At 40.4% G+C, this 23,375-nt stretch overlaps 1 protein-coding gene across 1 annotated transcript in view; it reads left to right on the forward strand.

Annotated features, from left to right (window-relative positions):
• Positions 1-23,160, forward strand: part of Pon2 (paraoxonase 2) — a 33,104-nt gene extending 9,944 nt beyond the window's left edge. Inside the window, exons 3-9 of the mRNA XM_005082912.4 lie at positions 11,086-11,141; positions 15,025-15,190; positions 15,700-15,826; positions 18,665-18,865; positions 20,958-21,039; positions 21,774-21,902; positions 22,534-23,160. Of these exons, the coding sequence (XP_005082969.1) occupies positions 11,086-11,141; positions 15,025-15,190; positions 15,700-15,826; positions 18,665-18,865; positions 20,958-21,039; positions 21,774-21,902; positions 22,534-22,692 (920 nt within the window). The 3' untranslated portion in view covers positions 22,693-23,160. The remainder of the gene's footprint in view (positions 1-11,085; positions 11,142-15,024; positions 15,191-15,699; positions 15,827-18,664; positions 18,866-20,957; positions 21,040-21,773; positions 21,903-22,533) is intronic.
• The last annotated feature ends 215 nt before the right edge of the window (positions 23,161-23,375 follow it).

Below are 23,375 nucleotides of genomic sequence, written 5' to 3' on the forward strand. Positions count from 1 at the left end.
CATCTGGCCTTCCTCCTGACATACAGTCAATGCTTACTACTATTTATTGGAAATGACAGCAGCAGCGGTACACTAGTTATTATTCTGTGGCTGTGAAGAGACACCATGGCCACGGCAGCCTATGAGAGAACACATTTATTTAGGGACTTGCTTGTAGTTTTAGAGAGAGTCCATGATCATCACCGCCAGGAGTACAGAAGCAAGCGGGCAGACCGGCATGTCACTGCAGCCGTAGCCAGGATCTCACATCTGAGTCACAGTTTGCAGACAGAAAGACTGGGCCTGATTTTGAAACCTCAAAGCCCACCTTTGGTTACACACCTCCTAATCTTTGGAAACCACCTTCTCAAATATACAAGCCTATAGGGGCCATCTTCACCCAAACCACCAGAAACAGCAACAATAAACTCTTCTTAGTTAATCTTCTTAGTTTTGAACACAGAAGGGAGAACAAATAATCAGGGTGGGTCCACTCTATGTAGGATGTGACACGGTGGTGCCTGAGTCTTGGGGACAGCTTCTGAGAGCGGCTTGTTTCTGCAGCAGACAATGAGGGATCTGCACAGACACAGTGGGCTTCTCCACCTTCTCTGTCATTGACTCCAGGGCAGAGTCCCCATCTTGTTGGTTTTTGCCTTCGCCATCTACCAAAGTCGCTAGGAGTTGGTAGATTCTTAGTAATGGGCTATAGAAAGGCTGACTTTTCTGGAAGGCAGACCACGGTGTGAGTAGATACCAAAACACCTTGCTTCCTGCTTTGTTCATGCTATACACAGCAGCATGAACATGGGCAAAACTTAATAGTTACTTATAATGTGGACTCTGAAGGCTTTTAGACTTTAAAGCTATTGGGCTCTTTTTTTAATCTTAGAATATTCTAGAAGCTGTAGTATGGAAGCAAGTAAGCCTTTATGAGACATAAGCCTTTGTGAGACAGCATTGGCCACGGGAGAGGCAGTTGGATTGTTTTTAAGCAAATTAAAGTCTATATTGCACAGAACTGTCCTGCTCCTTATAGTCAGTAACACCATTAGGCAAGTTTTGAATATTTCTGAACCAGAGTTTTTCACTTAATACTTTGCTATGGCTACTTTTATCCACATAATTACCTTTATTTTTACCAACTGAACAATCCTGTCTGTGAGTTCATATAAACATTGTATGTTCAAATGCAATCTAAAGCGGGAAACACAGCAGTCTTCAGCAAGTTTCATTCCTTCACAAAGGTAGCTCTAGAGATAAAACCTTTCAATTCCCTGACAACTTAGTGCACACGCAGGCATGCATACATACATGACTGTTGTCACAAATGGCATCTTACCGAGCTTTGTCCTTTCTGCTTGACTCTGCTTCTTCCCAAATGGTGTGAGCAGCACCATGAACTGGCACATGGAGATCTGTCTCTCGGGTATGGACAGGTGTCTATGTGTACAGGTGTGTGTGTGTGTGTGTGTGTGTGTGTGTGTGTGTGTGTGTGTGTGTGTGGTCCTCCACATTCACAGGTGCATGTGTGTACAAGTGCTTGTGGTGGGCAATTCATATGTATAGGTGTGGAGGCTACAGGACGACCTCAGCTAATGTTTCTTGGATGTCGTCTACCTTGTTTTTTGTCATTTTGTTTGGAGTATCTCCCAGGATCCAGTTGTAGAGAGGGAGGAGTGATGAGCGAAGGGGTCAAGACCATGCTGGGGAAACCCACAGAAACAGCTGACCTGAGCAGTCTGATAGCAGGGGATCCTAGCCAGGATCAAACCCAGGTCTTTATGGAAGGCAAGGTCTTTACCAACTGAACTATTATCTTAACCCTACCTCAACGTTTCTTTTGTTGTTGTTTTGTTTATTTCATTTTGGGGATTTTTGTTTGTTTGTTTTTGTTTGAGTTATAGTCCATGTAATCCTGAGTAGCCTGGAACTCACTGTATAGACCATGCTGGCCTCAAACTGCTTGTTTGTTTGTTTGTTTGTTTTTAATATTTCCATGTTCTATGATTTATTTGTTCTCTTTTAATGTACATTTGGTATATTGTAAGGCTTTTGTTTCTTTAAATTCTAAAAAGTATGTGTAGCAAATTGCAGAGTTCATAATTTTAACCATCTGAAATGTAAAATTCAGTTATGGTAAATATGTTTTCATCATTAGATAATTTATTCTATATCCCTGCCTAAACTGAAACTCATTTTGTAGCTCAGGTTGACCTTGAACTCATAACAACACTTCTACTTCTGCCTCAAAAGTGCTGGTATTACAAGTATGGGTTCCTGTGTGGGGCTTTAAGGCTAAAAAATAATCTATTGCTACATTTGTTTATCTATTGAGTTGCTAATTATAATCTTTTATCTTATAATTTTCTGTCCAGATTACAGAGCATTTCCCAGAGAAACCTCTTCTTCTTCTTTTTTTTTCTTTTTGAGGAATCTCATCTTAATCATAATAATTCAGCAAAAGAATTCCACAGATTACCTCAGAGGCAAAAGAGGGGGACATGATATTTATTTTGATTGTAGTGCCTAATATTTTAAAACTAAAGGAATGCTTGATGTACAATAGCACACCCTATTGTCGCCGCATTGGAAAGGACTTCTACGTTTTTAGAGTATTCATCAGATTGTTCCAAATATCTCCAAATAAATAATGGTAGATGTAAAAAACAGTGAACTACCATGTGAATGCTGCCACAAGGGAGTTTTTTGTTGTTTTTTTGAGTTTTTGTTGTTGTTGTTGTTTGTGTTTTGTCTAAGAGGGGTATATTTGTTTGAGGAGAAAAAGAAGAAAAAAGATGAGAAGGGGAAAGATGGAAGTAGGGAGGGGGAGAAAATAAAACAAATAGTGAACTAAAGACCAATTTGGGAAAACTGGTAACTGGTCAACCTTCCTTCCAACCAAACCTCAAGGAATTGGGCACAAGATTTCCATTGCACTCTTTCTGTCAAAGATATTACAGAGCAGCCTCAGACTGCAAATTTATGCTATATTATTAAATTTTTACATGAACCAGATTAACACTCAAACTTTCTAACTAAGTAACTAACTGTGTTCTGCTTGGTCAGAATACATAAGGAGCATCCAATGAAACCTTATTTGTTAATTGTATCAAACATGTAGATTTCAGATTATTTTCATTTATTAACTTTTATCTTATAAATGGTAAATATGTCTTCATGTTTCTTTGGAGCACAGTATTAAATTTTTATATACATATGTGCAAACTGCAATGATTAAATTAAATCAAATGAGTCAAATTTCCATCTCCTCAGATACTATTACTACTAAGTGTTGAATGCTTTCAATTTTTCTCTTGTTGTTGTCTTAAAGGAGCTACTTAATGGGCATAGACCAAATTTACTCCATTGTGTAGTAGAACACAACCCACTTTAGGTATTCCCCTGCCTCCTGGTCTTCCTAACATCCAGCGACCCGTGTAATATGGTCTCTCTGTCTATGTGACAAACTTATTTGTTAGTTTCTACAACTGAGTAAGAATAGGTTGCCATTTGTCTTTTTGAGTCTTGTTGTTCTGATAACATTTTTCCAGTTCTAGCCTTGTTACGGCAAGCGAGAGGATATTGTCCTTTGCCTCTTCGTTTTTGTTCTACAGAGGTGTCTTTTGTTTGTTTGGTTGGTTTTTGGTTTGGAAACAGTCTTATGGTATAGCCCAGGTTGGCTAGCAGTTGTTGTTTAGATCCATGTGGTCTCAAACTCATGATCTACCTACCCCAGCCTCTTGAGTGCTATCATTATAACTATATGGCCCCACAGCTGGTTCAAGACTTCACACCCTTATTTAAAAAATAAAATTTTACTTAAACTAAAAGCAATTGTATTTTATATACCAATCCCAGTTCAGGTCCCTCTCCCTCCCATCCTTCCATGCCCCCAACCAACCCCTGCATCTTACCCCCATCTACTCCTCAGGAATGGTAAAGTCTCCCATGGGGATCATCAAAGTCTGTCACATCATTTGGGGAAGGACCTAGGCCCACCCCTGTGTATCTAGGCTGAGAGAGTATCCCTGCATAGGGAATGGGTTCCCAAAATCCATTCATGCACTAGGGATAAAGACTGGTTCCACTGCTAGAGGCCTAATAGACTGTCCAGGCCTCCTAACTGACACCTGCGTTCAGGAGTCCTGGGTATGTCCTATGTTGGTTCCCCAGCTATCAGACTGCTCAAGACAGCTGTTTCTATTGGTTTCCCCAGCATTGTCTTGACCCATTCACTCATCATTCCTCCCTCTCTACAACTGGATTCTAAGAGTTCAGCTCAGTGCTTGGCTGTGAATGTCTGCTTCTGCTTCCATCAGGGACTGGGTGAAGGCTTTAGGTTGGCATTTAAGGTAGTCATCAATCTCATTATACAGGTAGGTCATTTAAGGTGGCCTCTTCACTATTCCTTAGACTTTTAGTTGGGGGTCATCCTTGTAGATACCTGGATATTTCTCTAATGCCAGATTTCTCGTAAAACCTATAATGGCTCCCTCTATTATGGTATCTCTTGCCCTCCTTCTCTATTCTTACCCAACTCGATCATCCTGCCCCCTCGTGTTCTCCTTCCCCCTTCTCCCCTCATCTTTCTCCTACCCCCCCCAATGCTCCCAGTTTGCTCAGGAGATCCTGTTCCTTTCATCTTTAGCCATCAGGCAAATGCAAATCAAAATATCTCTGAGATACCATTTTACACCTGTCAGAATGGCTAAAATCAAAACCACTAACAGCAGTTTATGCTGGAGAGGATGTAGAGAAAGGGGAACACTCCTCCACTGCTGGTGGGAGTGTGCAGCTACTTTGGAAATCAGTATGGCAGTTCCTCAAGGAAAATGGGAATCAGTCTACCTCAGTATCCAGCAATTCTACTCTTAGGCATAGACCCAAAGGATGCACATTCTTACCACAAGGGCATCTGTTCAGCTATGTTCCTAGAAGCATTTTTTGTAATAGCCAGAACCTGAGAGCAACCTAGATGTCCCTCAATCTGGATAAAGAAAATGTGGTACATTTACACAATGCAGTACTACTCAGTAGAAAAAAAATGAAATCTTGAAATTCACAAGCAAATGGATGGAACTAGAAGAAACCATTCTGAGTGAGGTAACCCAGACACAGAAAGACAAACATGGTATGTACTCACTACTACGGGGATATTAGACATAGAGCAAAGGATTAACAGCCTACAATTCACAACCCCAGAGAAGCTAGGAAAAAAGGAGGACCCTAAGAGAGACTTCACACTTTTATATCAGAATAACATTCTAATATAGCTACAAATGAGGACTACCATTTTTTTAAAGTCTACTCATTCATGGGTGGACATATTGATTGAGTCTACATCTTACCTGTTATAAATATCCTGTGATAAGCATAGCCATGCAAATATGTCTTTGATTTAATGACTTCATTTCTTTGGATATCTACACAGTAGAGGGATTGCTAGATCATATGTAGTTTATTTCAGTTTTAAGAAATTCTGCACTCTTAATCCACAATGACTATATTATTTACACACACACACACACCATACCCCTTGGCAAGTGGGTCAGATTTCCTTTCACTTCGTCCTCACCAACATTTGTTATTTTGGGGTCTTTTTCATTTGAGCCATTCTAAAGAGAGAAGATTATCTTACTGTAGTTTTGCCTTGTACTTCTCTAATAATTAGGTATTCAACTTTTTTGTTGGTTCTTTGTGTATCTTCTTTTGAAAAATGTCTACTGGGACATTTGCCCATTTTTCAGTTGGATTTAGTAGTTTTGTGTTTGGTTTGGTTATGCATTCTGCATACTAACTCCTTGTCAGATGAACAGCTGGTTCACACGTCCTCCTGTTCTTTGGATTTTCTTTTCACCCTGCTGCAGGGTTCCTTACACAAATCAGTGATCATCATTGCCCTTGTATTTGTATGTCTGTGAATAGCTACTTAACAAAGAGAGACTTCCATCTTTAGGAACTGTAAGTTTTGGTAATCATCACTGAATTGCCATCAAGTTGACAAAAGTGATAATGTCACCAATTTATAACAACACTAAGTCCAAACAGCGTTGAGACTTACTTTTCTTAAGTTCTCAGTTCTTTTAAGTTCTCTTCAGCAAAAGCACAGTCTCTTTGTTCCCAAGAGTTTTCTAGCAGGTGTGCTGCTGGCCGCATGTTCTTTGTGTCCCTTTTTTTATGAGTTCTGTCCCCTTTTTTCCTTTGCTGTCTTTGTATTTTTCTAGTCCTAGCTCCTCCTCCCCACTCTGCATAGTTTTCACGGGAGCTTCGCTTTCTTACTGTTGTCCAGACATCTAAGTGTGGCACCCAGACTCAGGTTCAAAACCCAGGCTGACTTGATTTCTGCTGGATGATTTCCCCGCTCTGTGAAGACCACCTTCTGTGATTTTCAGTCTCAGAGAAGACAATAGGGCACAATCAGACACATTACTGGACAAACTGCCAAATGTGTTCCTGTTACAGCTCACTGGAATGGAGCGTGCCTCCGAGGAAAACAAGCCCAGTGGCATTTGTATTCTGAGCAGGCGTCTGTCTGTGTTTGTGACCTTTATGTTGTGATGTGTGTGAGCTGCTGTCTAGAACTGGAGACATGGGGGGAATATGTCACCTATGCCCCCTCTCCTGAAGTGTTTCATGCCTCTGAGGCTCTTCAGAAGTCAACAGAGCGGAGACGATAAGTGATTAGAAGCACATTTGGGATACATTTTTGGATCTAATTACAATTGTGCCTTTTTCCCATTCTGTTTTGCTTTTGCTCTGTGGTTAGAACACACCATATGAACATTTGCAGAGTGCCGTGTTAGCAATGTGTAATGGTTACTAAAACTTCTGGGTATAAATATTGACAGCAGTTACTTATCTGTTAGACTTTGATTACAAGGAATAAGTTTGCTGGGCCAGCATCCCCAAGTATACAAAAGCACCTTCTTGTGGTAGGCAAAAGGCTAAAGATGAACCATTTGGGGAAACTTTAGTAGTTGTGCACTTGATACTTGGTACCAATCCATTAAAGAGTGGAGACTCCTTCCTGCTAGTCTTCTGTCCCCATCACACACACGCGTGTACATGCGCGCACACACACACACACACACACACACACACACACACTATAGTGCTACCTTCATCATCACTGGAAATGAACTTTTTATAACCTTTAAGTGTTTTAGATGTGTATCTATCATATGTCATATAATATTGTCTGTCTTAACCAGTAACAGGTGTTAACTATGTACCATACAAGATGCATATTTTCTGTGGTGAAGAAAGTGAGTTTACCACGTACTGCATTTTTAAATTCCTCTTGGTCTATCTTATAGGCAAGCTTTAACATACTGACAATTTAGTGAGATACCAGCATCTACATAATAAAAAACATAATGCCAAGAACTGGTTAAGTTGAGCTTATTTTCCAAAAGCAAGGTACTCAGAGTTATGGACTAAGGCAAAGTTTCTAATCTCTTAACCACCACACCCCCTTCTCTTCTGAGATCATTTTGAGTTTAGAGCTTTTGCCATGTACTCTACAATCTACCTGTGTAAAAATTAGACAAGCAAGACCAAACCAATGAGATACCTATTTATATTTCCTTTTTTTCTTTTTATAACACTTAAGAATCTGAGAGCCAAAGAGTCCAGATAATTATTCAGATATTGTAAATTATTTATCAATGTACTATCTTTTTTCTGAGTGATTGGCATGCGTACCACAGTAGTGAATCAAAGAGATAGGATGTGTGATATAAGCCTGTAATCCTGAAACTTGGGAGGCCAGGCAAAAGAAACACCGTAAATTCAAGGCCACCTTGGTCTAATTTGAGAATTTTGAACTAACTGGAAGTACAGAGTGGGACTCCATAATAATAATAATAATAATAATAATAACAGTAACAATAATAAACAGCTACAGTAATACACATATACCCTTTTGGTTGTATTAAAGTCTAAGTTGCCGTCGGAAAGTTCCAGTAGTTAAAGAAGAAGTTTCTTTTGATTTTTCTATTACACGATAGTCTAGCAAAGGGCTCAGAGTGATCAGATGGCTGCTTGTCCTGTGGACATTCAGGAGCAAAGGTTAATGTAATAGAACGGTCCAACATGTCCCTTCCATTGTTGACCAAGATTACAACCTCATCTGTTGGCATTTCAGTGCAGGAAAGAATGCACACAGATTTTTAACAAATCTTATTTTGCCCAATAGTTGTATGTATTTTTTATCCTCATGTCCTATTGACCTGAACTTATACACATGGTCATCAATGTCAGCAAGAAGTTGTGGCAGCTGTGTTGTTACTGTCATGTGTCTGTTGCTAAGAGGGGAGCAGGAGAGTGTGGGACCATAAGACCATGGGCCTTCTCTGATGCAGATAGATGCTTGCTGAAGTAAGAAGAAGGGACTCAACAGGTGTGCTAATAGAGAAGAATTTCTAGAGAAAGGGTTTTAAAGAAAGCTTCAAGATTGGAATTGATGATTTTAGTAAAAGACAAGAGAGCAAAAATTTTGGGAGAAAACCCCCAGTTCTTCTGGAATTGTCCATGATTGATTTACGAATTGAAATCTGTTTACTTATTTCTTCATTATTGATTTACTATTGTATGAAAGTCAGAGGACAACTTTGGGGAGTCCGTTCTGTAGGTCCTAGGACTCAACTTAGTTAGGCTGTGTGCCAAGCTCTACCCACTGAGCTATCTTGCTGCCCAAATGTGGTGTTTTTAGGGTGAACCAGGTTGTGGTTCTTACAGAAAGTTCACTAAATAACAGACTGATGCGTGTAGGTCATACTAAAGGACTCTAATTCTACCGTCCAGTTATGACACTGATCGATCTATCAATTGATTGATTGATCAATTTATAATTTGGTTAACCTTTCAGAGGCTCCTGCTTCTTTTATAGAAAATATGAGAAAATGATACTGCTCAGTGTTCTGAAATTATGTGAAATTACGGAAATGACTTACAACGAGTTTGTAAGCACTGAATTACATTAGCAGCGATCACTGCTGATAATACTATTGAATTCAAGAAGGGAGAAAGCTTTTTCCTACAGAAATGATTTCACTGGAGTCATTGAAGGGGTGATGGGAGCTGATAAAAGCCTACTGTGAGCTTAGCTACAGACATGAACATGGGCAACTAGAGCTGGAAAATGTTCCAAAGTAACCAAGACACAAAATTCAATTTCCTAACTGGAGTGGGGTCATAGGATTAAACAGAAAAAAGGTACAAATGTGGCTGAAATGAAGCAATTTTTAAATTTGTCTTCTTAGTTATTAATACATTACTGCTATTTGTAGAAAAATGTATCTTTATCTTGTCATTGAGTTATTTGTCCATTTACTTATGCATGCATTTAGTTTGGGGGTTGGCAGTTGGGCACAGCCCCTTCCATGCCAGGTGTGAATCCTGTTACAAAACTATACCTGTAGCCTATAGAAAGGTTGAAAAGCAGAAGGAAAAAAGTAAAAAACAAAAATCACCCATCCTTCTCCCACTCGAAGAACAGTGGTGATGTTTTGTTATCTTTTTTATATGCATAAGTATGTACATGAACTTAAATTATCTTAAATGATTTTCGGGGGGGAGTTAATAACGTTTCTACTACATGGGCCCAGAAAAAGAATCTTTAGACTGAAATTATGTGTGTGTCTCTGTGTGTCTGTGTCTATATGCACATGGCCACCTGAGGCCAAAGACAGCTAACTCCTGAACTGACTAAGCATTGTAAGAGTCTCTTTCTTTTCTTTCAACTCAAGCATGAGCTTCATCGATGGTAATAATCACACAGCACTTAATGTCAAAAGTTGAACATACCAGGTGATTCTTAGACATTGGAGTTTATTACAGACCTTGCATGGATTTGCTATAAACCAAGGTCCCTTGTCACAGGAAAGTTCTCATCTTCAATATAAACAAGACCTTTTTAAGTTCACAGAATTTCAGCGGATTCCTAGATTCCCTGAAGCCCATCTGTAGCCCTCCAAGGATCCAGGGTACCTTCCCCACCGCTAGAACAAGCTTAAGCATCTGTTTATAAGACTTCCTTCTGATTACCCGACAGGGGTCACTGCTGTAAAGTAAACTTCCTTGTGTTCTCAATTATGTTTTGTTTTTTTTTCTGTTCTATGATAGAGCAAGGGATACTGCGGGGTGGGGGTGGGGCACCTATGGGCAGAGTCATGAATCAAAACCAGAATGGTGGCATTAATGCCTTTTGGTTTTGACAGCCTACAAATTTTCTCAGCTATAACCTTTGGAGTGGTCTTAAGGAAGACAATTGGATCTTTTGAACTGAAAGAATGTGTCACAATTTGGCTTAGTATAATCCATTTTTATCCCTTTCTCATGTTTGGATTTCTATTACCATCTGTGAAATGTGTACAGCGAGGCCGTGGGGAAGGTCTTCTACCTGATTCTTTTCTGTGCTGTGTGGAAGGTACCGCAGACAGTCAATAACAATCAATAGTAATTGTAGTCTAGCCCAGAGACTGGAGTCAGAAGCTGGGGTGGGCATAGGTCCAGGGTACTTTTCATCAATTTTATTTTGCTGGTTTTTCCTGTAATTTTAAGATTAAACTGTAAGTTTTATTTGCTTATGAGAACAAATAGTCACTTTTTCTTTTCCATTTTTTTTTGAGAGGTAATATGTAATCCCAGGTGTTTTCTCTCTGTTAATGAGAAAAATGTCTTTTTGCTTCAGACTGAATGAGCAGAGAGGGAAGGGGACAGGAGATTTGCATGGTTAAATGGCTGAGGGCCTTTCCTTGTGGAAGTAATATTCCCCTGTGGTCAATTACTTCCACGCAGACATCTGGATGTTTACCCTAGAAGTGTGCAGATGTCAACTTGTTCTGTATCGAACTTGAAAATGTGGTGATAACTTGACTTTGATTTGAGTAAACATAAAATATCTAGTATTTAAAGTCAGAAGTTCACTGTGGGAGAGGGTTTAGACCGACATTTATTAAAAACAATAGTGCCTTGTAAAAGAAATTGGAACCATCCCTAAAGAAATAGACACTCAAATAAAGTAAACAAAGCTACAGTTATGTTGTCTTAAGCCAATAGCAGAGTGTGATAATGACATTTATCTCTTCCTTGAACTTGCAGAGGCGGGCGCTGAGGACATTGACGTTCTTCCCAATGGTCTGGCTTTCTTTAGTGTGGTGAGTACCATTTGCCTGTCCCACAGACAGCCAGGAACAGACCTGCTCGGCCATATTTTTAAGTCCATAGAGTGGAAACAGATTTTAAAGTCCTCACCTCCCCAAGTAAATTCTGAGAAAAAGACAGGTCAGGTTGGCTTGAGAATTGTCCTTAAGCTTTTCTGAGTGTAGAGATGAACGGTCTTTGTAAACTGATCAGTTGCTTTTTGTCTCCTGTTGCACAACCTATTCTATAGAGAAAGTTCCAGGGTGGCCAGGGCTATACAGAGAAACCCTGACTTGAAAAATAAAAATAAAGCAAATGTTTAAAGCAGAGGAGTACTGGAATAATTGAAGGTGTTACTATGATTCTGAATAGTTATCACTCTCTCATAGTGTTGCCTCATAATGGAAACACATTACTGTTGAGAGATGTTAAGGGAAGAAAGAAGATTATTAACTGCCTACATGGATTGTTATGAAGTACTGAAACAGCTCCAACTTATTCAGCCTATTGGGCCAGGCAGCGTGCATGTAGGCAATCGTAGATAGATGTTAAAAATTAACAATTTCTTCTTAAGTCCATTTTTGTGCATAACAAGTCTTTCTGTTTTTATTGTGCCCTTAAATTTACATAAGGGAGGGTCAGGAAGCCTGGATGCCTAAGGCATTGTTGGTATGGAAGACAGTCTTTGGGTGAGGTGAGAGATGGGTATGGGAGGTGGGAAGGGTGAGAAAGTCCTGTCACTAAAGGCCTTCCAGACATTTAAGATCTTTTCTTGGAATCATACTGAGGTGGGAAGCTGTCAGTGTTTTGGTTAAAGGTGTGTCATAATTTGCCACAATCTGGATGCCGAGGGAACATAGGTATCAGGGACATAAGGGCAGAAACAAAAGAGCTGTTTTCTTGGTCCTGAAATGTCAATGGGGTAGCCACAGAGAGGTGGAATGAACTACCCATATCTGTATGAGGGGATGTCCTTTCAAGGTAGCATGGACAGTCTTTGGGGACCAGTCCTCTGCGCTGCTCAAGCCTTCCAGCCTCTTGTGGAGTGCAGGCCTGGGATGTGAGGGTTTTCACAGTTGGTATGTTAACTGTCCACTCTCCTGACCCTCAGCTCTGCCTGGAATCTCTCAGTTTGCCACTCATTTTGGTAGCCCTTCCAGAGAACTGATCTGAATTATCTGTCAGAGCTCAGCAAAATTATCTATTTTTCATTTTTCCAGCTCCCAGCTATTGTTCCCTCTCTTCTTCTCTGTTGTTTCCTCTCTTCTTCTCTGTTTCCTCTCTTCTTCTCTGTTTCCTCTGTGCTCCTAGCTGTCCACCCCACCTTCTTCTTCGTGTTCGTGGCTCTATGCCACCAGCTTTTTTTTTTTTTTTAATTTTATTTTCAAGTTTAAATTTAGATAAGAAACAAGGTTGCTTCACAAGTCAGTTCCAGGTCCCTCTCCCATTCCCTCCCTTCCTCCCGTGCCCTCTCCCCCCCCCCCCCCCGTTATCCCCTCATTTCATTTCTCCAGGGAGGGTGAGGCCCTCCATGGGGGTGTGCATAGTGTGTCATTTCATATAGGGCAGGGCCTAGACCCTTCCCCAAGAGTTCACGGTGACAGTGCACCTCACATTGTTCTATGGGAGTCCAAAGTCCGTGTGTATACTTGGGATGGGTACTGATCTGCTGCCCAAGGCTCAATAGATTCCCTAGGCCTCTTCACTGACACCCAGATTCAGGGGGTCTTGATCAGTCCCATGCTGGATTCCCAGGCTAATGCCTGGGATTCAAGAGTTAACCTTTGTCTGGACAGCTGTTTCTGGGGGTTAAACCAGCCCAGTCTTAATCCCTTTGATCATCAGTCCTCCCTCTCTGTTACTGGCTTTCTTGAGTTCAGCTCAGTACTTAACCAAGGGAGTCTGCCTCTTCTTCGATCAGCCACTAAATAAAGTTTCTGTTTCCCAGACTCTCTGGCCATAGGATTGTAGGCTGGCACTCCCCAGATCTATGTCTAAAATCCATATATGAGAGAGTACATGCCATGTTTCTCTTTCTGTGACTGGGTTACCTCACTCAGGATGGTTTCTTCTAGTGTCATCCATTTGCCTGCGAATCTCATGATTCCATTATTTTTTTCTGCTGAATAGTACTCCATTGTGTAGATGTACCACATTTTCTCTATCCACTCTTCAGGTGAGGGACATCTAGGTTGCTTCCACGTTCTGGCAATTACAAATAAAGCTGCTATGAACATAGTGGAACAGACATCTTTGTTGTATGAATGGGCATCTTTTGGATATATGCCTAAGAGTGGAGTTGCTGGGTCTTGTGGTAGGTTTATTCCTATTTTTCTGAGGAATCTCAATACTGATTTCCAAAGTGGCTGAACCAGTTGGCACTCCCACCAGCAATGGAGGAGTGTCCCCCTTTCACCACATCCTCTCCAGCATAAATTGTCATTGGTGTTTTTGATTTTAGCCATTCTGACAGGGGTGAGATGGTATCTGAGAGTTGTTTTGATTTGCATTTCCCGGATGGCTAAGGATGTTGAGCACTTTCTCAAGTGCCTCTCAGCCATTTTAGACTCCTCTATTGAAAACTCTCTATTTAGTTCTGCAGCCCACTTTTTAATAGGGTCCTTTGGTGTTTTGGACACTTGCTTCTTGAGTTCTTTGTAAATTTTGGAGATCAACCCTCTGTCAGATGTGGAATTAGTGAATATTTTTTCCCATTCTGTGGGCTGCCTTTTTGTCTTGCTGACTGTGTCCTTTGCCTTACAGAAGCTTCTCAGTTTCAGTAGGTCCCATTTATTAATTGTTGATCTTACTGCCTGTGATACTGGTGCTATGTTCAGGAAGCTGTCTCCTGTACCAATTCGTTCAAGGGTACCACCCACTTTCTCTTCTAAGAGGTTCAGTGTGGCTGGATTTATGTTGAGGTCTTTGATCCATTTGGACTTAAGTTTTGTGCATGGCGATAGACATGGGTCGATCTGCATTCTTCTACATGCCAGTCTCCAATTATGCCAGCACCATTTGTTGAAGATGCTTTCTTTATTCCATTGTATATTTTTAGCTTCTTTGTCAAAGATCAGATGTTCGTACGTGTGTGGGTTAATACCCGGATTTTCAATTCGATTCCATTGGTCTACCTGTCTATTTTTGTGCCAATACCAAGCTGTTTTCAGGACTATAGCTCTAAATAGAGCTTGAGGTCAGGGATGGTGATGCCTCCGGACGTTGCCTTGTTGAACAGGGTTGTTTTGGCTATCCTGGGTCTTTTGTTTTTCCATACAAAATTGATTATTGTTCTTTCAAGGTCTGTGAAGAACTGTGCTGGGATTTTAATGGGGATTGCATTGAATCTGTAGATTGCTTTTGGCAGGATTGCCATTTTTACTACATTGATCCTACCTATCCAAGAGCATGGGAGGTCTTTCCATTTTCTGAGGGCTTCTTTAATTTCTTTCTTTAAAGATTCAAAGTTCTTACAATACAGGTCTTTCACTTGTTTGGTTAGCGTTACCCCAAGGTATTTTATGTTGTTTGTGGCAATTGTAAAGGGTGATGTTTCTCTGATTTCTCTTTTAGCCCTTTTATCATCTGTATATAGTAGGGCTACTGATTTTCTTGAGTTGATCTTGTAGCCTGCCACTTTGCTGAAGGTGTTAATCAGCTGTAAGAGTTCCCTGGTAGAGTTCTTTGGGTCATTGATGTAAACTATCATATCGTCTGCAAACAGTGAAAGTTTGACCTCTTCCTTCCCAATTTGTATCCCCTTGATCCCCCTTTGTTGTCGTATTATGCCACCAGCTTTAACTGAAGTTGCTGCTTGTCCTTCATGTGCAGTACATAACTAACTCAAGAAGGTACTTAAGCCTTTGTGTCTCATTTTTCCTCCCACTGTTTCCAAAGGGCCTCAAGTTTCCGGGGCTCCACAGCTTTGCACCAGATAAGCCTGGAGGAATAATGATGATGGATCTCAAAGAAGAAAAACCCAGGGCACTGGAATTAAGAGTCAGCTGGGGCTTCGATTTGGCTTCATTTAACCCGCATGGCATTAGCACTTTCATAGATGGTGGTAAGAGCTACCGAGTTGAAGGCATACACATGGAAAATAGCCTGGAAACACACACGCATGCATGCACATACACAAAGGGGACAAGGACTTCATGAAGCAAGCCTGTGATCTTCCTACCAGCCGTGTTCACGTGTCTCCTAAACTCGCAGTACATTGTGCTGCGTTCTGAAATGTCCAGCAGTTGACAACCATAAGAATGTTTAGATTTACTGACCTTCTCATATACCTGTGACTACTGGATTAATAATAACTGTATCTCTGAGCCCACAAACACATTATTCCTGAATTCTGTGTGTAGAATGCGGGACCACTCCTTCTTCAAGGTCAGGGGACCAGTGTTCAGAACTAATACCAGGCCAATTGTTGTCAGAAGGGCCAGCAAGGAAATGATCTGGTAGGGCACTGAACAGCTTGTGCCTTCAGCCTTCCCATGGCCGTGGTATGGAAGTGTCACTGGCTGCCCAGGGGCCCTGTGTGTATAAACTAACTCTACCCATTCCGTCTTTTAGATGACACAGTTTATCTCTTTGTTGTGAACCACCCGGAATTCAAGAACACAGTGGAAATTTTTAAGTTTGAAGAAGAAGAAAATTCTTTGTTGCATCTGAAGACAATTAAACACGAGCTCCTTCCAAGGTGCTTTTATTTTGTCCTCATTTGCCTGGTTGTCTGTGGCATGTCTATTCACGTGTGTGTGTGTGTGTGTGTGTGTGTGTGTGTGTGTGTGTGTGTGTGTGTTTACTAGGCCTTGGGTATCATTCAATAGGAGCCATCTACCTTGTTTTTGAGACAATCTTTCATTGGCCTGGAGTTTACCTAGTAAGTTCAACCTGGTGGTCTGGGAGCCCCAGGAATGCTGTCCCACCCACCCATCTGGGACTCTAAACATGTGCTACGACATCTGCCTTTCTTGCCATGGATTGTGAGGATTGATCTCGGGTCCGCATTCAAGCACGGCAGTCGCTTTGCTACCTTCTATCTTCTCAGAACCTATTGCTGACATTTTCAAACACTCTTTATTTTGGGTGATTCTCTCACCTTTGTAAGGGCTCCCTTATGTTAGGCGACACATAATATAAAGCCTAACATATGATAACTTATTGGGAGTTTATGAATATACATGTGTATTAAGCAGGTTACACATTTCCGAACTGAAATCCAATGTCTGGGATGCCCTATACTTTGGGTCTTTTTGAGCCATGATGCTATAGGCAGAAATTCCACACTATGAAATTTTCTTTCTTGTACATTGTTTTTTAAGTGTTGTGTGGTACCCCGTGCAAGATCTGCACAGTATCACACAGTCAGCATCCTAGTCTGGATGGGAAGGGATTCAAGAGACCCCATCCCTTGCTGAGAGTCTGTTGGCAGTTGGTCACTGGGGGAGGGAAGGTAATATTACTTAAGGGGTATGGCTCCTAATAGACTGATCATACACCGGAGGATGCTCCCACACCCTGGCATACAGACTCGCTGGCTCATTCGAATCATTGGACTCATTTTGTTTAAATAAGAGAGTATGAAATTTAAAGGGATACATGATGGGGATTGAGGTCCAAGAGGAGTTGGAAGGAGGAAGTAAGGGATAGATATAATCAAAATAAATTGTAAAAAATGTATGAAATTCTCAAAGAAACTAATATATATTATCATTTTGTAAAACTAATGTTTATGTGAAATGTAATGAATTTCATGTTTAGACTTGGCCTCATCCACAAAAGAGATCTTATTATGTTTCTGCAAAAAATCAAGAAATCAGAAATACTTCTAGTCTCCCAAGGATTTTTGGATAAAGGACACTCATCATCTCTGTTGTAGTCTGTCTCCATCTATCTCTATCTCTCTCTGTCTCATGTATGTGGGGGTGTGTATGTGGTGTGTGTGTGTGTGTGTGTGTGTGTGTGTGTGTGTCCATGTAGATAAGGGAAAGTATGGCTGATAACCATTTTTTATAATGATTAGTGTTCTGAGTGTCTGAGTGGACTCCCTTGAGAAATGATGAAACACCAGCCTTCAGGGTGACAATCTTCAGGCCCAGTTTGAGAACAGAAAATAAACCCTGCCACTTTTCATGGCTGTCACCTTCATCTCAAATAACTTAGCACTCAAATCCCTGTCCTTCCCTGGAGGAGTAGATTGTCTTCGGTGGGGCTCCCATGTTTTATACAAAGCACACTCAAGGGGCTCATGATAGCTGTGGGTTAATGTCCCTGCAGAATTGAGTATCCAAGTTGGAAGGGCACTATTACTACCAAAATGACACTGATGGAGAGTGTGACTAAAAGGGACTCATGGATTCCCTCCAGCTCAGCTTGCACTGGACTCCTGCTTGAGGTTTAAACTTGATAGATATTTTTTAATCTTTACATCTCTCTCTAGGCTATAAGCATGTAATGTCAAATCATTCTTCCCCAAAATGCACTTCATAATAAACAGGAGCATGAATACCAGTCAGGCAGAGTCTGAATTGTAGAGTGTTTTCAGGAAAAAAAAAAGCCTTCCTTGTAGCTCTGTATTTTTCATTTGACAGAGAAGAAAGCAGCTCTTTCAGAAATTTTTGCATAAGATAATTGGAATTTCAATTTAATAACACCCTCGCCTAGCTGGTTGGCAACGGTAATTGTTTTTAGCATATCAATCTCTCTCTTGAAGCACTGTTCTCCGACCATTTCATCATCTGTCTCTCTACAAGTGTTTATTGAATGTCTGCTCATTGCTGGCTTGGCAGCTTTGCGAGGCAGGTAGAAATTGAACAGTCAACCTTAGTTTGACTAATGACTAAGCAAGGGACCTCAGGAAAGTCCAGCAGCAGAATAAATGAGGGTGGGGTAAATGTGACTGACAGCCTAATGACAGACAGGGCCTGTCCAGTTCCACACCTGAGCAGCTCTGTCTTTATAGACAGTTGTTAAAGCCTGTAATGTTCGTGTCAGAAAACACGCTTTTTGCTGGGCATGATGGCACACACCTGTAATACCAGGACTGGAGTGGTAGAGGAAATCAGGAATTCAAGGCTGTTTTTAGCTACACGGTGAGTTCCAAGTCAGTCTGGCCTACCGGGGACGCTGTGTCAAAAATGGTAATAATAAAATAATGCTTTTTTTCTTTTGAGTCAGGGTCTCACTGTGTAACTCTGGTTGAGTTTGAACTCACTCTCCTTCCTCTTCCACTTCCCACGTGCTGGGATTATGTGTGTGCACCTGGCTGGATAGCTTTCTCTCTGTAAAGGGTTCTACAATGGTTGCCTTGTGCTGTATGATATTGTTCTCTTGCAGTTGTCACCATAGTGCATTGTCTGTGGTTCTGGATCACGTCATCTGAACCAGTCATGTGATTATAGCTTCACTTTCCTTGGAAAACCCTTCCCCACATTCTGAACCTCTGCTGTGTAAAGCTCGTGAACAGTCATCCCATCTTGTACAAGGACATAATCAGGCTTCTAATTTCCTCTCCCATGCTATTTTTCTCTTTCAGTGTGAATGACATCATAGCTGTTGGGCCAGCCCACTTCTATGCCACCAATGACCACTATTTCTCAGATCCTTTCCTAAAGTATTTGGAGACGTACTTGAACCTACGCTGGGCAAACGTTGTTTACTACAGTCCAGATGAAGTTAAGCTGGTGGCAGAAGGATTCGATTCAGCCAATGGAATCAATATTTCACCTGACAAAAAGTACAACTCCTTCCATAGCACCTTCACTTCTCCTAAATAAATTGTCCTGAGAAGCAAATCCCTTAGCTTCCAATATATCCCTTTTAACTTTATGTGGAGCATTATAGTTTGCATATCAAATAATACTATAGTAGAATTACTTGATGTTTTAAATATAAGACAAAAGGAAAGTTTTTAGGTTTTAAAACTCCTTCCAAAGAAAATTTTAAGTTAGTTAATTGATGTCATTCTATTGACTATATTGTTCTATCATAAGAATCATTCTAAACTTGTTTAACTATTTCCTTGTTAATGGATATGCGCTTATTTATTTTCTATATATAAAACTATCTTTGCTTCTCATTTAGCACCATAATCAATAAAACCAATTACTATTTTAAAGTAAAAACTCCCTAAGACAGTATTAAAACATAATAGTTAGACTTGAGGATTTGGACTTCTATAGTTCTGGGTTCAAATCCCAGGTAAGATACCAATTACTTTATGGTGAGTATCGCCTACTTGAATACTTGAACACAATTTCTGTAGAATGAACTCCTATGAGTACAGACCTCCTGTTAATCTTTTCAGTGTTCGTCTTAATAATAAGTATTGCTGAATTGCGTCCCAAAACCTCTCTTCTTAATTTTATTCTTAGTTTTCCTTTGCCTAAGTGCACTGAACAGTTTAAACGACCACAAGGAATTTGACAGCACTTGACAATTAGATGTTCTTGTTGTGTGATGCAATTTGTCTTTTCCATTTTAGTCAGAAAGCAAAAATAGATCATTCAAACCGCCTCTCACTAGCCCACTCTGCCCTTTGCAGTCAAGTCTGCGTTTTTCCCATTCCTAGCATTTCTGTGATCATTGCAGTTCACCGTCAACCTTCCTCCAGCTCTTGTACTCTGGCCACTGTGGTCCTCCTGGGGTCAGTTAGCCCATCCTCAGGTCTGGCTGCAAGTGTCCACCACAGCACCAGTCGGAAAGGACATACTCTGTCACTGGTTGACTCAGCTGTCACTTTGTCATCAAGTTACTTCTGTCTTAAGCATGAAGTAGAAAGCCAGGCAGTGGTGGTGCATGCCTTTAATCCCAGCACTCGGGTGGTAGAGGCCGGCGGATCTCTGTGAGTTCAAGGCCAGCCTGGTCTACAGAGCTCCACAGACAAACCCTGTCTCCCTGAAGAGAAAAAAACAAACAAAAGCATGCAGTGCAATCCAGGTGCTGTCAGACCAAGGGAGGAAAGGTCTGGACTTGCTGTAATGAGTAGGTCACCCTCCCTCTGTTTCCACACCTCCCACAAGACAATGAGTACTTTTTGTTGCTGACACCCCTTTTCCTTGGCTCGCTTGCTTTCAGAAAGGGCTCCATCCACCTGCTCTGGTAGCAGAGACCCTTCCTTTGAGGGTCTTTCAGTACCCTGACATTTCTTCAGTCCCATGGTACTGGGACTTTATTGACTTGGGTGTTTCATGTACACAAACCAGTTTGAACTAGTGAACGTGTTAGAAATGTTTGAAGAGCAAAAATGTGACCCTTCCCTGTGTATATGTTACCCAGTCAGGGATTCTGGTCTCATGCAGGAAGACTGCTCAGTAAGACAGCTACCATGGAATACTGGATTTCAATTTCACGGGTTAACCTCATTCACTGCCCCTTAGATATAGACATGCAGTTCTGAATAAATACTTATCTTAATATTAAAATGTTGTGAGTATTAACATTTAATTAAACATTAATACATATTAATGCGTATTTAAAGTAGTCCGTGACATTTAATTCTATATGTCCATGTTAGAGATATTAAAATGTATGGCATTTTTCTTATAAAACCAAACGTTTTTTGTTATTTCGATGGCAAATATTGTGAACTTCACATTCAATTGATATTTTTCTTACAAACCTTTTAAAAACTAATTTGATGCCCATGATTATTGTAGCACCACTGAACTGATTTTGAAGGTTTTTTTTAAAATAAAAGTTGACCTTTATCAAGCATTCTTCCGGTGCTTCCCTATGAGCTCTTTAGCCAGTTTCAGAACTTTCTCTTTCCTGCTGTATGAAGACATCTCTGTTGGCAGAAAGTGCTAACCCGTGTCTTTTCTAAACAGGTATGTCTACGTTGCTGATATACTAGCTCATGAAATCCATGTTTTGGAAAAACAACCTAATATGAATTTAACTCAATTGAAGGTAAATATTTAGTTTTACATGTAGATGCCAACTGATTGTTCTTTGCAGTATTCTAGCTTGGATAACTCTAACAATATCACACTGGAAACACAGCATGGGTACAGACAGGGCAGCCATGTATGTTCTTCAGCATACCCTCCCCCAGCAAGAGGAATCTGTTGTCAGCTGCCACTAGGTAGGACAGTGATTGCAACCAGCAGTGGATTGAGGGATATTGGCATCAGGTTCAGAACTGTTTCATGAGGTATTGGCGATATCTAATGAATCCCAATAAGACTTTTCACAATTGAAAAGAAATAGTTGAGTTTTCAGATGAAGATTCATGCACATTCAGTTTTTCCAATAATAAATGAAAGTAGAAATTGAACTGCCCACCATTATTATTTTCTGTCTGCTGACAAACACATATTTTGAGTTGATTAAGAATTTCCCGTCTTGCTTTGATGGATTTCCTTAAGCTATCTGATCACTGTGTATTTTTTGAAACAAAAGGAGTTCACTATTTTTAGTATTCAGACAGATGGGTTATCACCCTAGGTTTTTATTTTCGGAGAAAATGAAGAATGGCTCCAAGCCAGCTTCTTAAATTTATTTTCAGCAACATCGGTGTTAGAAGGGCAGGTGTAGGGAGATATGTGTAATGCCCCACATGCATAGAAACAGGAAAGGTTAGCTCTAAATTATTTAACCAGGTTGCTTGCATCACTTAGATATTGACATTATTTCTTTGTAAGGTGCTGCAGTTGGGCACGCTGGTGGACAATTTATCTATTGATCCTTCCTCGGGTGACATCTGGGTTGGCTGTCACCCTAATGGCCAGAAACTCTTCGTGTATGACCCGAACCATCCTCCATCGTCAGAGGTTTTTATATTTTGAGTTTTTCAACCTTAATTATTCAAGTCTTCTGAACTAATAATGCAATAAACTGTCATCAGGATGATTTGTTAGTTCTTTTAAACTAATAATACAATAAACCTGGGAACCTGGGAGGTAGTTTTGTAATTGCTTTAAGCCAATAATTGGCAGAATGTTGCATTGTTCAAATGCTTTGAGAAAAGTAATCTTTTGATGAATTAAATTATGGTGGAAACTAGTCAAAAGTCATTTTTATAAAGACATGGGTCCTGTTCATGTGGTATAATGGCAATTTAAAAATATCTGGATTATTGTCAACTCACCACATGACATGAGTTTTGTGCATTCTGAAGTAGTGTCAAAGTGGGCACAGTGGTGAGAGCCTATTTCTATTAATGCTGAATTGCTATAATCACACAAAATCCTGTGGTGGCATGGTATGACTGTGTACTTTAAAAGTCCTTTCTTTGAAGGCTGGAGAAAGTACATTAAATTAAGCATCAAGGAGATTGGTAACTGCTGTTTGCAGCAGCATGCCTTCTTAATCGTGTGTCTTTGGGGAAGACAAGGGATTATTTGTGCTTGAGTGGCATGGGTGTGTGGGATTCTCTATTAATACTTTGTATCTCCTGGGTAGGTTCTTCGCATCCAGAACATTCTATCCGAGAAGCCATCAGTAACTACAGTGTATATCAACAATGGGTCTGTCCTCCAGGGAAGTTCCGTGGCGACCATCTATGACAGGAAACTTCTTGTAGGCACTTTATACCAGAGAGCCTTGTACTGTGAACTCTAAGGTGTATTTTTGGTATGCAAGCGCAATAAGTTGTAACAAAAATAATCTTTTGATGAATTGCTAATTCTGAGGGAATTTAACCGTCAGTACTGACCAGGAATATACCACAAACAGCTAATTTTATTTCATTAAGGAAAGGCCCACAATTCTGATGCACTTTTAGCATCAAAAGAAAATGAACTTTACTATTGGCATTTTTGTTTTAATGCCAGTCCAGGGAGAAAGATGAAAGCTGCTTTTGGATAAAGTGAATGCATTTTGCACAGATGGGTTTCACCTTTGTGCCCCACCATGAGGGAGGCCACTGAAACAGGGCGAGTCATCAAAGTGTCAGCGTCCTGGGTCCCCATGCTGTGACCACTGTGTGTGTTTAGAACTACTGATAGCCAACATTTTGATGTTCTGTACTTACAACTTTGTCTACTGTTTTACAAGTTAGAAGTATATTAAAGACTAACCACAACCCAAGTTTTTGTTTGTGTTTGATTCTTGAAGCGGATTCTCAGGAGAATGGGAAAGAAGTGACTTTTAGGAAATTGGATTGGACAAGAATGGCCATGCTAACCTCTCATGAAAGCTCAATGTAAAGGGGCTCCTTATTGGAAAAAATAAAACAACTGAATACTGTAGCTCAAATTTTTATTTATTTACCTTTTATTTGAAACACAATTTCATTACATAGG

This window comes from Mesocricetus auratus, unplaced genomic scaffold (genome assembly GCF_017639785.1).
Source record: "Mesocricetus auratus isolate SY011 unplaced genomic scaffold, BCM_Maur_2.0 Super-Scaffold_100019, whole genome shotgun sequence".
Lineage (NCBI taxonomy): Eukaryota > Metazoa > Chordata > Mammalia > Rodentia > Cricetidae > Mesocricetus > Mesocricetus auratus.